Consider the following 15,207-nt stretch of genomic DNA (forward strand, 5'->3'; position numbering starts at 1 on the left):
GCTGATTCTTGGACTGGTACCGTGGTAACTCAGGTGGCAACCCTTGGGTCGGATCTGGAGGAAAGCTTTAAATTATTGAGCTTCAACTGTTTTTTGTGTACCTCAACTCCTTTTAATTCAGTATCAGGAGTATCAGTAGATATTTTTGGTAAAATAATTAAAATAACGAAGATAATAACTAAAGATAATAAAATTAAGGTATAAATACCCAGGCTAATGAAAATAGTAACAATACCGAGTGTGAGGTCTAGACTGAAACGGGATCAGAGCCAATCAGTCCCAAATTCAGGGGCCAAGTTTAGACTAATCGTAAAGTCGTAATATACGGTCGAGACTTTCCTCCCTCTCTTTTCTTCTTTTCACAGATCATCGCATTGCGAGAGGGGGAAATTCCATTCACTAATCTCCAATCGCTTCCTCTCTCCAACCACCCTCGTTCAATTGTCTCTCGTTATTTACAGTTCCTGGTTGCTCGAAAACCAGTGTCTCACAATCCCAGGTCCTCGCGACCCTTTCGACTCATTTATTATCATTTATCTTTTGGTTTCTTTTCTATAGCGGGTTGATCCTGCCTTTCCCTTTTCCTTTTGCTCCCCCCCCCCCCTGTGACTTACCCACAGTCGCTCCATATATCGTTACCAACCCGTCCGATCATCGCGCCAATCGATACCTACACCCTTGATGAATACGCACCTCCTTGGTTCAAACTGTTAGATTCAGATTGATATATCGTATCGAACATCAATTGTGCTTGGCCAACATGCAGAACTTCATCTGGGCTCTGCTAGGCCTGGCCATCGTGCCTCAAGCCCTGGCAGCCGACACCCTATCCACGAGCGGATTCAACCTGTGCATGACCGATTCCGCAATCAATGTCCAAAAGATGGATGTTACCTACACTCGCTCTACTGGAGTAGTTGTCTTCGACGTGGCTGGTACCAACGCGATGGAACAGAATGTGTCGGCGTCTATCACCGTCACTGCCTATGGCAACGAACTCTACAAGAAGGAATTTGATCCCTGTGGCACGGAAATTCATGTTGACCAACTTTGCCCCGTCCCTAAGGGTACTTTCAAGGCCAGCGGATCCATGGAGGTGCCGTCTCAATACGCTAGCCAGATCCCTGGTATCGCATTCAACATCCCCGACTTGGATGGTCAGGCAAAGCTTGTCCTTAAGTCCAAGGGAGCCCAGAAGAACGTGGCGTGCATCCAGTCCGAACTGAGCAACGGCCACTCCACCAACGTCGTCGGGGTCAAATATGCCTCGGCAGGCATTGCGGCAGGCGCTTTAGCACTGAGCGGTATCTCTGCCATCGGCTCGGCGGGAACTGTGGGAACACCGTCGTCCAGCCCTGGATTTGGCGATGTAATGGGCTGGTTCCATTCCATGGCCACCAATGGCATGCTCAGTGTTGCCTACCCCCAAGTCTATCGCAGCTTCTCCTCGAACTTCATGTGGAGTACTGGTATGATCCCTTGGCCTGGCCTGCTGCAGTCCATCGACAAATTCCGGGAGTCCACAGGTGGTAACTTGACCACGGAGAGCTATGACTACCTGAAAAATTCCTCCACAACGCAAAGCAGCTCGTCATCCACCAACACAACGAAACGGAGCTGGGATTACACCATCGAATTCGGCACGATGGTTGCTCGCTCAATTGATGCCTCTGCCGATGCTAGTGTTTCAAACAGCTCTTCGAGCAGCGACGAAAGTAAATCCTCGAGCACGGTTAGCGACCTAAAGCAAGTTGCTCAAGAACTGATGGTTCCTTCTGCCGACGTTTTCATGATGGTTCTCCTGATCTTCGCCATCGTTATCGCTGTGGTTGTCGTCGGTATTCTTTTAATGAAGGTCGTCCTGGAGCTGTGGGCGCTGTATGGAAACTTCCCCAACAAGCTGACCGACTTCCGGAAGGATTATTGGGGCTTGATGGCGCGGACAATCACCAACATGATCCTGGTGCTATACAGTATCTGGGTGCTATACTGTGTCTACCAACTCCGAAAGGGTGACTCGTGGGCAGCAAAGCTACTGGCTGCTATAACCCTTTCTCTCTTCACAGCAGTTCTTCTTTTCTTCGCTATTCGCATTGTCTATATGGCTCGCAAGTACAAGAAGGTCGAGGGAGATACCGACAGCCTGTACGAGGACAAGGAAACTTGGAAAAAATACAGTCTGTTTTACGATAACTACAAGAAGGACTTCTGGTGGCTCTTCATTCCCGTCATAGTGTACGCATTGGTCAAGGGCTGCATCATCGCCGGTGGCGAGGGTCACGGTCTGTTCCAAAGCGTCGGCCAGCTCGCCTGCGAAATCCTTCTGTTGGGACTCCTAGTGTGGAGCCGCCCGTATGCCACCAAGGCGTCAATGGGAATCAACATCGCCGTCCAGGTCGTCCGCGTTCTGTCCATTGCTTGCGTCCTTGTCTTCGTCGAAGAACTCGGTCTTTCCCAAACAACAAAGACCGTCACTGGCATTGTTCTCATTGTCGTGCAATCCACTCTCACTGCAGTCCTCGCCATTCTCATCGCAGTCAACGCCTTCATCAGCTGCTGCCGCGAGAACCCGCATGCTAAGCGGAGAAGAGAAGCTGGTAAGTCAAAAGATACCTTGCGATCCAAGTCCCATCCCAACATGTGCACATACTAACGATTCCTTATAGAAAAAGCAAACCGCGACATCGACGACCTGACCCCCTTGGACGCCCGAGACTCCCTCCTGATGGACCACCCACAACGCAAGCAATACGCCGAGATGAGCAACTTCAACTTCACCGGCCCCTACGAGTCTTACCGAGACGAGCCCAAGCGAGCCGGATCACCTGGCAACAACGAACGCGATGGCCTAGTTCGCAATGACTACGGCATCGCGCACGGGCGCAGCATAAGCCCCGACAGCCATCGCTCGCGAAGCTCGATCGAAGGCCGTCGTCCCACAGCTCCGGGATACGGAATGGCATATTAAAAAAAGAAACAAAAAAGAACAAAAAACAATCAACGAAAGCGTCAACAGACTTGATATGACGTTACAATTCTTCTTGCTTCCATATTTTACCTTCCTCGACAATCTTAGATCGGGCACGCGTGCTGTGGCTTGGGAGTTACTTTTTTTTGACGATTTTTTAGCGTGCTTGAAAATGGCGGCTGGGCATTTGATCTTCCCGCCTTTAGATGCATCTTCTTGTGTGATATCACTTCCATTCTTTTTTCATCTTGTCTCTATACATACCTCATTCATTACCATGTTTACCATCTATCATCTATATCACCGCTTGCAATTGATGAGCAGTTCTTCCATATTCGGTTTTTTAATCTTGTTCATAGACTTATAATACTGGCGAGATGAGAATGTTGTGACCAAATAATATCATGTAGTTTTGAGTGCTATATAACTTGTAATCATATGATTCTCCGGCTAAGACAAGTCTGACAAGACAGAAATGTTGATTTGCATGGTGAAAGCGAAATGGATGGATAACATAGATAGGGCAACTCAAAGTGAGGAGAGTCAACTGTCTGAACAGGCTTGTGAAAAAAAAATACTTGGTAATTCTATGCTTTGATAGCATGTTGGAAGTTGGGTGCTTATATTAGTTATAGGGCCTAGCAAACCTTCCAGATATATATCTGTGAACTGGGCAATCGCCAAGTCACGTGGATTACATGGCCCTATCTAGAAGACAGCCCATGGAATTGTTTTGATCACAACGCCATAAAACTGACTATTCTGAGTTCAAAAATACGTGGATATTTATCCAAAAAGTATATACAAATTCCATGCAGCAATTTGAAACATACACGATAGCTCTATGTGGCTTGGCTGTGGCCTGTCCCGCTGGTTCCCACCCACTCAATAGTTGCCAGTTACCGTGACTGGGGAACCTCGTCGGACTTCTAAGCATCCAACAACCAAAAACCGCAAGAGAGCTAGCACCGAAAACCCTCCGTATATCCAACAACGAACACCCTCCGTCCTACGCCCTAGCTACGCTCTGCCGCCTACGCGGCCATCTACAAAATAACTCCATGAGCACTTTCGACTTTTGATTGTGAGGCTAATTCCACAACAAAAAAGTAGTGTACCACCCAGCTCGAATGAAGGCTGAAGACTCGCTGTCCCCGATCACCGAACGATTTCCCTCCCGCTTAGCACGGATAACATCGACCCTAGCTTTCCAAGGCTGAACTCGAACCTCGCCACTCGCGAACACGAAAAAACCGGACTAGATAACCTTGAAGTGAAGTCGAAGGATAGAGGCACCGCCAATACAACCAGCTCAGGAGGTTCCACTTCGACTTGGCTGGCGGCCACGCAATTATCAATTCCTGAGGCCCAAAATCGCTGGCCTCGGGTAAAAAAAAAAGACTTAAAAAACACATGAAAGAAACGAAGTCGTATCTGAAACGAGAAGAGACTAGATGCTAGATGCGTCACTTGAAGGAACCACAACGAGCAGATTAGCGCTGGTAGGGGTGATAAGCGCGGTGTCCACCTCGGCCGCCACCACGGTAGTTCGCACCAGGCTTGCCGGCGTTACGGGGTCCAGTTGGAGCATTAGCAGGAGCAGTACTCTGGGGCTGAGGAGTGGTTCCTGTTTGAGAGAGGTGTTAGTTAATGCGAGCCAATAAAAAATAAGAATGGAATTGGGATGAAAGAGGCACAATATGCAAAGACTCGTAAGAATCACATACCACTACCCGAGCTTCCATTGCGTCTCATACCTGCTGGTCCAGTCGGGACGTGAGGCTGAGGAACTTCATCGTACATGCCCTCCCACGAAGTTGGGCCACCCTGCTGCTGGTAAGGAGAGAAACCGCGAGGATCCATGGAGCGGTTAATCTGCTGCTGTTCGTACTTCTGCTGCTCGAAAGCAATCTGCTCGGTCGCGTTGTACCCAGGTCCGGTCTGTCCTCTGGCTGCGTTTGGGGTTCCGTTGTTGTAGTTGGCGGCCACAGCGGCGGCGTGGGGCACAGGGCTGGCGGCATCGCTGCCTGGACCAACGGGGGCATTGGCTTGATTGGGCTGCATCATAGAGGGGTTCATCATGTTGGGCATGGCCTGCTGAGAGCCAGGGCTCTGAGGGCCGGGGCTCATAGTACCTTGCTGCTGGGCACCCATTTGCTGTTGCTGCTGACGCATCTGCATCTGCTGCATTTGTTGCATCTGCGCGATCATAGCGGGGTTCATGTTCATAGCGCCACCCATGTTCATACCGGGCATTCCTCCCTGACCGGCGGCCATCTGATGCTGAAGCATGGTAAAGTACTGTTGCATGCGTTGCCAGTATTGAGCCATCATTTGAGGAGTCATTGAACTACTACCTTGTCCTTGCTGAGGGGCTTGCTGCTGCTGACCTCCATCGTTCTGGTTCTGGTCGCGGTATCCTCCGTTGCGGTGGCCTCCGCGTTGATCGTTGTTCTCACGCAAGTTGCCGCGGGGCTGTGCCTTCTTGACCTCAATTGGCTTGCCCAGAATCTCAAGAGGACGGGAAAGAGCCTTCTCAACAGCAGCATCGCCGTCGAAAGTGACGAAACCGAATCCGCGGGGACGTCCGGTGTCCTTGTCCATCATAAGAGTGGCGTCCACAACACGGCCAAACTGCATAAAGAATTGCTTAAAGTCCTGCTCAGTAGCCTCCTGGCTAACACCACCAACGAAAATCTTTGAAGTCTTCTCCTGCTCGTCGCGGGGAATAGCACGCTTGGGATCAATCTTCGACATTGGTCAGCAACAGTTCCTAATTGTCCCAACTGCGAGGAAGCTCTTACAATCTTTCCATCCAGATAATGCTCCTTCACCATCACAGTGTTGACAGTCTTGGCGTCACGGAAAGTCAAAAACCCAAAGCCACGAGAGCGTCCAGTGGCACTATCCCGCATGACGGTGCACTCCTGAACCTCACCGAATTGAGAGAAATAGTCACGAAGGGACTCTAAATGAAGATCGAGATATGTCAACCAGATGCCGCGTTTTTCCGTGTAGAAAAGATATATTTACCATCTGTAGTTTCCCAGTTCAGACCACCGATGAACATCTTTCTAGTAGGCAGATTGTCATTGGTTAGCAGATTGTCATTGGTCAGCGTAGCTTCAGGGATAGCAGCTTCAGCGAAAACATGATGAATTGAATATCCAGGAATATCACATTCAATGAACGGCATGATGAAAATAATGAATGTGGGGAAAAATGATAGGGGGGTAGGGTAGAGGAAGTGAATCAATGTGCAAAGGTGGGTGGCGAGGTATTGCTATTCATGGGCTATTCGACTGTGAGAAGAGCCTCGCTATTCTGGACACAACTGCCTTCGAACAAGCAGGGTACGTGCTAGGTCGGTACATAATCTTTGAACCTCGTAGTCACGTCAATGTATACTTGGATGGTCTTGAGCAACTTTTTGATGTTCATGACCGGGGTTTAACGTCAAGCCCACTGGTTTACATGGGCCTGGATGCAGAGTTCATGTCCTCCTCTTTCTGGATTGCTCAAGCCGGGGACAGGCGAGATGAGAAGCGTAGAGGTGCAAGTATTTCAGTCGTAAAAAGTGAATTGTCACTGTCTGTCTGTCTGACTCGTGAAAACCCATGCCTTGTCTAACACAGAGTCTCAAGCTAGATAGCTACTTCTTGCTCTGCCCTATCAAGGTATATCGACAGGAAACTATATAGTATCGGCTGTACTATATATGAATCGTTTGTGACAAAGGTCCGTGAGTGGCGTATGGTTGATTTGCGAAAGCAATTGTCTTGACCAAGGGCTCCAGGGGATGTGCCTTTGAGCCTATGCTTGATTCCATGGGGGCAAATGTCGGAGTATCCCAACATATGATCTGCTGATCACCTTTGGGAGACATTGATGGCTGCGCGATAGGGTTCTTCGAACAGACAAGTTGATTGGTCGCCGAGCCCGCATTTTGTTTTCCCTCCTTTCCAAGGTTGAAACGTGCGCGTCGTCCACCAACCAGCGAATTTTTCCCCAAACAGCCCACTGTCCACAGCCCAGAGAAATCTTAACCCGTAGCTAGGACACTCCTTCCTGCACCCAGAATTGTAGTTGAACTCATGAATAGCAATTGACGCCACCTAGGCTTGTATCGGCGAGGTAAAGGCCGAAACCAAACAGATACATGCGATTGGGGTAGAGTTCGAACATAAGATGTAAAAGAAACACAATTAGTAGACTTACCCGTCTTCTTTGATTCCTGTTCCGTGAGACTCGGGCTCGGCAGGAGGGGGTGCCTGGGTAGTGGCAGGGGCGCCATAAGCGTTTCCGGAGCCATTGTTATAACCGGGATCGAACTCCGAAGGCTGAGAAGGGTGCGATTCATATGTGGCAACAGGAGCAGGTGCGAAATCCTGCCCAGCAGATTCTCCAGCAGGAGCAAGGTTAGTCGCGCCTAGATCAGTAGGCTTCGGTGCCTCAACTGCTGCAGTGGTGCGATTGGTGGAATCGTCAGCATCATAGCTAAAAATGAGAAAGTCCAATTAGAATCTCATTATTCAATTTTCAGGGCGAAGTAGAAAACATACAGATCAGCAAAGAGATCATCTCCATCCTCTGGGTCAGCCATGATGAGATAGTGAGCGGTGAATAAAGCGATAACAGAGGTAGTCACGGGAACACGTGTAACCCTAGTAAATCAGAGTAGAGTAAAAACAAAAGTAACGAGAAGAGTAGAAAATGTGAGAACAAGCGAAGAAGTTCAGAAGTCCAGGACCGCGGGAATCCCCAAGCGGAGCGCTTACATAATGCGTTGTTCTTCACGCCGGACTCGGGAATGAAAGCTAGACATTTTGTATCTATACATCTTTAGAACCTACGAAATTGCTTTGATTTGCCTCTCATTTCGAGTCTATTCCTATCAAATATGCTCTATTGATCTTCTATTCAGTCCCTACATGGCCTGGCTGTAGGATATACGGCGTTCATTCTATTACAGTGCCACCCCGCACGTGTATTAGACTCCCGCATGAACACACCACTTTCGGAATCCCCACACGATGGCGAACAAAAAAGGCCAGCAGGTATGTTTATCTTCCCAGATCTAAGGCTATCTTGAATCCCTCTGTGACATTGAGCTAACTGTATCCCCAGGAAATGGTCCAGGTTGGTTCGTATCTTGTCCCTCCCCTTGCATTTTAATCGCAGCTATAGCTTACATGGTGTTTCTCGGCATTTCACAGACAAGTCGGAGTAAGTGAAAGCTTTATATGCTCTCTTCTATAGCTATGAAAACAGCTGCCTGGTCTGTTTAATGCTAATGTCCTTTGAAGACGTGCTGAATCGCCCTTCTGGGCTGGCCGAAATACGTCTTTAAACCAGGGATCATCGAAGCTCTATGGCTCGAATACCGTTGTTGGCGCATCATACTCACATGCCAATATTGTACAGTATGTTAGCAATGCATCCTACAGATCTAGCAATTGATCGGAAACGATGACTGACAAGTGTCCTTCTTTCGCAGACCTACCCCCCACTCAGCCCCAAGAACACCACCGAAGGCATCGACTACAAATGCTGCATCAAACATGTCTCGCAGGTCAGGAAACCTAGTCGCCTCACCTCCCCGGCAACCCTACCCCGGAATTATGACTGAAGGGGTCGACGAATGGAGCCGTGATCCCACGGAAGAAGATGACGATGATGATGATGATGATGACGACGAGATTGTGTACGATGATGATGAAGATGAATTCGGACTCCCTAGTCTTGCTAGTATGAGGAGGAAAAGATCCGCACCTTTGAAAGCTCAGAATATTGATTTCAGTGGTGGGGCAGCAGGAAACCCCTCAACACTTGGGTATGGATTAGCAGCCGCAAACAGGCTGCGCGCGAATAGCGCAGATATTGCGGAAGAGCGTGGTGCCCCGTTGTATCCAACTGCTCGCAAGGGGGATGGGAAGATCCTTCGGCCTCAATACAAGGACATCTTACAAGGTATGTCTGAGTTGATGGCTGAAAAAAAGTAGGATCATGCTGACGTTTATAGACCCTGCTAATGCTTTGAATCTCATCAACCACTCCGCACCTCCTATAGATGCTTCACCCAAAGAGAGGGACATCCATTCGAGTCGCATTACGCGAATTAACAAGTTCAAGCGCATCTTGCAAGCAAGTACAGTATCTCCCACTGAGCTGCGGGATCTCGCGTGGTCAGGTGTCCCTGAGGAAGTGCGGCCAATGACTTGGCAACTTCTCCTTGGCTATCTTCCTACAAATAGTGAGCGCCGCATCTCCACCCTGGAACGAAAGCGTAAGGAGTACCTTGACGGAGTCCGGCAGGCCTTTGACCGAGGTAGTGGGGCAAGCTCTGCAAACCCCCCCTCGACTAAGGGTCGCGGCAGAGGACTTGATGAGGCGGTTTGGCATCAGATTAGCATTGATGTTCCACGCACAAGCCCTCACATTCCGCTATACGGCTATGAAGCCACCCAGCGGTCTTTGGAACGCATCCTTTACCTTTGGGCCATCCGACACCCAGCAAGTGGTTATGTTCAAGGTATTAATGATCTGGTCACACCATTCTGGCAGGTCTTCCTGGGCGTTTACATAACCGATCTGAACGTTGAAGAAGGCATGGACCCAGGCCAATTGCCTCGGAGTGTGTTAGACGCGGTGGAAGCGGATACCTTTTGGTGTCTGACAAAGCTACTGGACGGTATCCAGGACAATTACATTTATGCTCAGCCTGGCATTCACAGACAGGTCAGGGCACTACGAGACTTGACGGTGCGCATCGATGCGGCACTCGCAAAGCACCTGGAGCAAGAAGGTGTAGAATTTATGCAATTTAGTTTCCGATGGATGAACTGCTTGCTCATGCGGGAAATGAGCATCAAAAACACGATACGCATGTGGGACACGTACATGGTACATTTTCCCCTGGGAGACTATTTTGCATGATACTGATCGTCATTCTAGGCCGAGGAGCAGGGCTTCTCTCGATTCCACCTTTATGTTTGCGCCGCATTCTTGGTCAAATGGACAGATCAATTGGTCAAGATGGATTTCCAGGTACGGTTTTGTAATCGAATATCGCCACATTAAACGGGAACTAACGTTCTTCCAGGAGGTTATGATGTTCCTCCAGGCATTGCCGACGAAGGGTTGGACCGAGAAAGACATTGAACTCTTACTCAGCGAAGCATTTATCTGGCAGAGTCTGTTTCAAGACTCACGTGCTCACCTCCGGCCTGCGGGTGATGAACCTCCTGAAAATGGTATCTTTTATTGATAGTAATCATAATTCATGATCCGAATTCCCAACTTCTATTTTCGGATGCTTTCCCCCCAGGGCAGACGTGGTCTTTCTCGCTCAGTTGAAATGGATCCCCTTTTGGTTGAATGCCCACAGCAACTTCAAGAAATCATTCTCATCACACATTCTCGCGCGCTTATCCCCCAGCCCAGTGTCATCCTCCAGGACCTGGCGCACCTTCTCACGAACTAGCTCTGCAACCTTGCCACGCTTCTTGCGCGAAGCTCCACCCTTGAGTGCTGCTTCGAGGCGGGCATTTGTGGTCTCTTTGAAGAAATCAGGAACATCGTCATCGTCCATCTCCATGACCTCATCGGCTGGTTCCTCAACAGTCTCTTCCTGTTCCTGCTCCTCGCCCATGTCCATTGCCATGGCATCGTCATTGGCGACTTCAACCGGGCCATCCTCCACAGGAATGTCATGTTGCGCACACCATGTCCGATAGTTTGCCTCTAGCAATTCCATGATGCTTGTCGTACCAATGAAACTGGACCGGAGAGTCTTGTTCTTCCGTACGAAAACAATTCGCAAAAGACCATCCCACTCCTCGTAGTTGATCTGTGGCCGTGGGTTCTTGGGGACCATTCGAATAACGCTTGACTCGACCTGGGGCGGTGGCTTGAAGTTGTTCTTGCCAACCTTCATGATATGATCGATCTTGGCCCACATTTGCGCATTGACTGAAAGCCGACTGTAAAGTTTGTCGCCGGGCTTGGCGAATAAACGCAGAGCGAATTCACGTTGAAACCTGTATGGGAGGTTAACATGTAAGCTTGCAGTTATACAGAACGTTTCTGAAAACTTCTAGCCTTGATGACGGGGACTTACATCAGTATGCAGGAACGAGGCGCCGGAGATGTAGCGAGGAGCTTGAATGTGAGAGGAGAAGAGATCTTGACTCTGTTAGACTCGGGAAGAACCCTTAGAAAAGATCTGGAGTTGTATGTACCTGGTAGGGAGTATTACTGATGCAGACATCGAAGTATGGGAGCTCCGTCTTCATGACATCTCCAAGAATGACCTCCAGGCGCTTTTGGTATGGAGTGGACTGGAAGCGCTTGGTGACTTCTGCAGCCATACGAGGATCCAATTCCACGGCAATGCACTTCTTTGCCTTTTCCAAAATCTTGGCTGTCAAGTTACCAGTACCGGGACCAATTTCGAGGACGATCTGTTGATTCACACTATTAGTGTTTGTTAAGCCAATCAATGTCTTTCGTAACTCACATCGCTTTGCTTGAGCTCGGCCTTTTCCACAATTGCAGCTAGAAATCCAATCCATTAGCTAAAGTGTATATAATGCAGTGAAAATTAGTACCTACCGGCAATACCAGGGTTCTTCAGAACGTGCTGGCCAATATCAGTGTTCATCTTGAAGATGCTGTGAGCAGCCTTTGTCTTGGCAGCAGCATCTGACAGGCCCTGCGAAGCGGCACTATTGCGCTTCGGCTTGTTAACTTTGGGCATCTTGGAGTAACGAGCCTCTGGAATTTGACAATTATCAAAAGAAACCAGAGAGAAAACGCGCGGCAACAAAGCACATGGACTTGAATGTGGGCGGGAACTTTTTTTGCGATAAGATTGCCGGTACCGGAATTACATTTTCCCGAGCCCGCCTTCGCCTTCTCCGCCGTCGATGTCGAGCCCTTTGAGTTGTGTTGTGCCCACTATGGCGTCTGGACGAAAGGATTTCCTAAGCCAGGCAGCGCCTGAGAACTATGTCGCTGGTCTAGGTCGTGGTGCGACAGGTTTCACCACTCGCTCCGATCTTGGCCCTGCGCGTGAAGGACCTACGCCCGAACAAATCCAGGCTGCTCTAACGAAGAGAGCTCAGCTTCTAGGGGCTGCTGCACCCACTGCCTACGGTGCCACTACCCGCGAGAAAGGTGGAAAGGAGGAAGATAAGGAGGAGGAAGATGAGCGGTTCCAGGATCCCGATAATGAGGTTGGGCTGTTCGCATACGGACAGTTCGACCAAGAAGACGACGAGGCAGACCGCATCTACCAAGAGGTAGATGAGAAGATGGACAAGCGCCGGAGAGCCCGCAGGTTAGTCATATCCATCCCATTCCCCTTCCGAAACCATTTGTTTATCGGGTTAGCCCCGGTTGTTTGGACAGAGTACCGACTTGAATCGCTCGCCACCTACAGGGAAGCTCGAGAGAAAGCCGAACAAGAAGAATACGAACGCAATAACCCGAAGATCCAACACCAATTTGCCGATCTGAAGCGCACACTCGCCTCGGTATCAGAAGAAGACTGGGCCAACCTCCCGGAAGTTGGAGATTTGACGGGTAAGAACCGACGAGATAAACAGAATGCCCGACAGCGCCACTACGCCGTCCCAGATAGTGTGATTGCTGGTGCGAGAGACTCAGCTCAATATGGCACGACAATCGCCGAAGATGGCACGGAAACGGCTATCGACCAAGGAGAAAGTGCCGACAGCACCATGACGAACTTCGCAGATATCGGTGCGGCGCGTGATAAAGTGCTGAAGGTTCGACTTGACCAAGCTGCGCTAGGGTCATCTGGTGATAAATCTGGAACCGCTACGAATATCGACCCCAAGGGTTATCTTACCAGCTTGACACAATCAGAAGCCAAGGCTGGTGAAGTTGAGGTGGGCGATATCAAGCGAGTTCGTACCTTATTAGAATCCGTCACCAAGACCAATCCTAAGCATGCTCCTGGTTGGATTGCCCTAGCTCGCCTGGAGGAGCTTGCTGGCCGGATTGTCGCCGCTAGGACTCTGATCGCTAAAGGGTGTGAGCTCTGCCCCAAAAGCGAAGATGCATGGCTAGAAAACATTCGACTCAATGAAGGCCACAACGCAAAGGTCATTGCAGCGAATGCCATCAAGAACAATGACCGTTCCACAAGACTGTGGACTGAGGCCATGAGATTAGAAACGGACACCCGTGCCAAGAAGAATGTTCTTCGACAAGCTATTTTGCACATTCCCCAATCAGTGCAAATTTGGAAAGAAGCTGTCAATCTAGAAGATGATCCCGCCGATGCACGCTTGCTGTTGGCAAAGGCTGTTGAAATCATTCCCCTGTCAATCGAATTGTGGCTTGCCCTTGCTCGCCTTGAAACCCCCGAAAATGCACAAAAAGTCTTGAACGCTGCTCGCAAGGCCGTTCCTACTAGCTATGAAATCTGGATTGCTGCAGCTCGACTCCAGGAGCAGATGGGTACATTCGCCAGGGTCAATGTCATGAAGCGTGCTATTCAGTCTCTAGTCCGAGAGAACGCCATGCTGAAGAGAGAGGAATGGATCACAGAAGCCGAGAAATGTGAAAGCGAAGGCGCTGTGCTTACATGTGGTAGTATCATCCAAGAGACTCTTGGATGGGGCCTGGATGAGGATGATGACCGAAAAGATATTTGGATGGACGACGCAAAGGCCAGTATTGCTCGTGGTAACTACGAAACTGCCCGGGCAATTTATGCTTACGCCCTGCGGGTCTTTGTGAACCGCCGATCGATCTGGCTCGCGGCAGCGGATCTGGAGCGCAACCACGGCACCAAGGAAGCTCTCTGGCAGGTTCTGGAGAAGGCAGTCGAAGCGTGCCCCCAGAGTGAGGAGCTCTGGCTCCTCCTTGCCAAGGAGAAATGGCAGTCTGGAGATATTGACGATGCTCGGCGAGTGCTCGGCCGTGCCTTCAACCAAAACCCCAACAACGAAGATATCTGGCTGGCTGCTGTCAAGCTAGAGGCCGATGCCAAAAAGACCGACCAAGCCAGAGAGCTTCTGGCCACCGCCCGTCGTGAAGCCGGCACAGATCGCGTGTGGACGAAGAGCGTTGCGTTCGAGCGGCAGCTCGGCAACATCGACGACGCTCTGGACCTAGTCAATCAAGGCCTGCAACTCTTCCCGAAGGCTGACAAGCTCTGGATGATCAAGGGCCAAATCTACGAAGCCCAGAACAAATTCCCACAGGCGCGCGAGGCATACGGAACAGGCACCCGAGCCTGCCCCAAGTCCGTTGCGCTATGGCTACTTGCCTCGCGACTGGAAGAAAAAGCGGGCGCCGTGGTCCGAGCCCGATCCGTCCTCGACCGAGCCCGTTTAGCTGTTCCCAAGAGCGCAGAGCTCTGGACCGAAAGTGTGCGCGTTGAACGTCGCGCCAATAACATCGCTCAGGCCAAGGTCCTCATGGCGCGCGCGATCCAGGAAGTCCCATCATCGGGACTTCTGTGGAGCGAAAGTATCTGGTATCTCGAGCCTCGCGCTCAGCGCAAGGCACGCAGTCTGGAAGCTATCAAGAAGGTCGAGAACGACCCGATTCTGTTCATCACTGTCGCGCGCATCTTCTGGGGTGAGCGTCGGTTGGAGAAGGCCATGACCTGGTTTGAGAAGGCGATCGTCTTGGATAGTGATTACGGTGATGGCTGGGCTTGGTATTACAAGTTCCTCATGCAGCATGGCACTGAGGTTAGTTATCCCCATCTCCCCCCTTTTTTCATTCATTCCTTGGGCTCTGTGTTATCATTGGAATACCCAGCTGACATCTATATGTTACAGGAAAAACGAACAGATGTCGTTTCGAAGTGCATCTCAATGGAACCCAAGCACGGTGAGATCTGGCAGTCCATCGCGAAGGACCCGGCCAATGCCTACAAGACTACCGAGGAGATTTTGAAGCTCGTCGCAAATACAATCAGCTAGCTGGCATGTTCTTTGTGGGTATGTAATCTACAGGCGTTCGGGGGCAAACCGCCCATGGAATTCAATCTTTGACAGGGATTTATCTCTGTTAGACTCACGTCTAAAAGGTTCAGTGTCCTAATATGTATCTATGTAATAACTTCTCAAGATAACCAAGTTGTAAAGTAGAATTCATGGGTATCGAACAAGCTTGACCCCATCTTCCAAATAGGAGTCATGGCTATTCAGCTTTTTAGTCTCTTTGTTTTCTCTGAGCTTTCCCTTCATCCTCCA

The 15,207-nt window shown here is 49.9% G+C and overlaps 5 protein-coding genes across 5 annotated transcripts; 3 read left to right on the plus strand and 2 right to left on the minus strand.

The window, feature by feature from the left end:
- Positions 1-760: 760 nt before the first annotated feature.
- On the plus strand, positions 761-2,968 carry N7537_008104 (transient receptor potential ion channel family protein; the record flags this gene model as incomplete). The annotated part of the gene is made up of 2 exons (XM_056899159.1): positions 761-2,597; positions 2,667-2,968. The coding sequence occupies 2 exons, from the start codon at positions 761-763 to the stop codon at positions 2,966-2,968; spliced, it is 2,139 nt and encodes a 712-aa protein (XP_056751235.1).
- Positions 2,969-4,452: 1,484 nt separating this feature from the next.
- N7537_008105 (uncharacterized protein) lies at positions 4,453-7,687 on the minus strand. Its single transcript, XM_056899160.1, has 6 exons — positions 7,531-7,687; positions 7,187-7,465; positions 6,002-6,042; positions 5,773-5,936; positions 4,696-5,716; positions 4,453-4,595 (listed from the first exon to the last, which is right to left on the minus strand). The coding sequence occupies exons 1-6, from the start codon at positions 7,569-7,571 to the stop codon at positions 4,462-4,464; spliced, it is 1,680 nt and encodes a 559-aa protein (XP_056751236.1). The 5' UTR covers positions 7,572-7,687; the 3' UTR covers positions 4,453-4,461.
- A 314-nt stretch (positions 7,688-8,001) lies between these two features.
- On the plus strand, positions 8,002-10,235 carry N7537_008106 (GTPase-activating protein GYP1; the record flags this gene model as incomplete). Its single annotated transcript, XM_056899161.1, has 8 exons — positions 8,002-8,025; positions 8,096-8,111; positions 8,185-8,194; positions 8,275-8,391; positions 8,466-8,938; positions 8,991-9,871; positions 9,923-10,015; positions 10,071-10,235. 8 exons carry the CDS (start codon positions 8,002-8,004, stop codon positions 10,233-10,235), a joined length of 1,779 nt encoding a protein of 592 aa, XP_056751237.1.
- An 81-nt stretch (positions 10,236-10,316) lies between these two features.
- On the minus strand, positions 10,317-11,726 carry N7537_008107 (dimethyladenosine transferase; the record flags this gene model as incomplete). The annotated part of the gene is made up of 5 exons (XM_056899162.1): positions 10,317-11,007; positions 11,088-11,152; positions 11,209-11,430; positions 11,487-11,524; positions 11,582-11,726. 5 exons carry the CDS (start codon positions 11,724-11,726, stop codon positions 10,317-10,319), a joined length of 1,161 nt encoding a protein of 386 aa, XP_056751238.1.
- Positions 11,727-11,895: 169 nt separating this feature from the next.
- N7537_008108 (U4/U6-U5 snRNP complex subunit PRP6) lies at positions 11,896-14,939 on the plus strand (the record flags this gene model as incomplete). Its single annotated transcript, XM_056899163.1, has 2 exons — positions 11,896-14,700; positions 14,791-14,939. The coding sequence occupies 2 exons, from the start codon at positions 11,896-11,898 to the stop codon at positions 14,932-14,934; spliced, it is 2,949 nt and encodes a 982-aa protein (XP_056751239.1). The 3' UTR covers positions 14,935-14,939.
- Positions 14,940-15,207: the final 268 nt, after the last annotated feature.

The sequence above is a fragment of the Penicillium hordei genome (genome assembly GCF_028827395.1).
Source record: "Penicillium hordei strain IBT 12815 chromosome Unknown utg000004l_segment0_segment0, whole genome shotgun sequence".
Taxonomy (NCBI): Eukaryota; Fungi; Ascomycota; class Eurotiomycetes; order Eurotiales; family Aspergillaceae; genus Penicillium; species Penicillium hordei.

What these genes read in the sequence shown, in the direction of transcription:
- N7537_008105 (XM_056899160.1), bottom strand. Translation starts at nt 7,571, where the DNA reads ATGGCTGACCCAGAGGATGGAGATGATCTCTTTGCTGATCT. An exon ending in ATTATCTGGATGGAAAGATT is followed by an intron (nt 5,717 to 5,772) that starts GTAAGAGCTTCC and finishes CCAATGTCGAAG; the next exon opens with ATTGATCCCAAGCGTGCTAT. An exon ending in CAATGGAAGCTCGGGTAGTG is followed by an intron (nt 4,596 to 4,695) that starts GTATGTGATTCT and finishes TCTCTCAAACAG; the next exon opens with GAACCACTCCTCAGCCCCAG.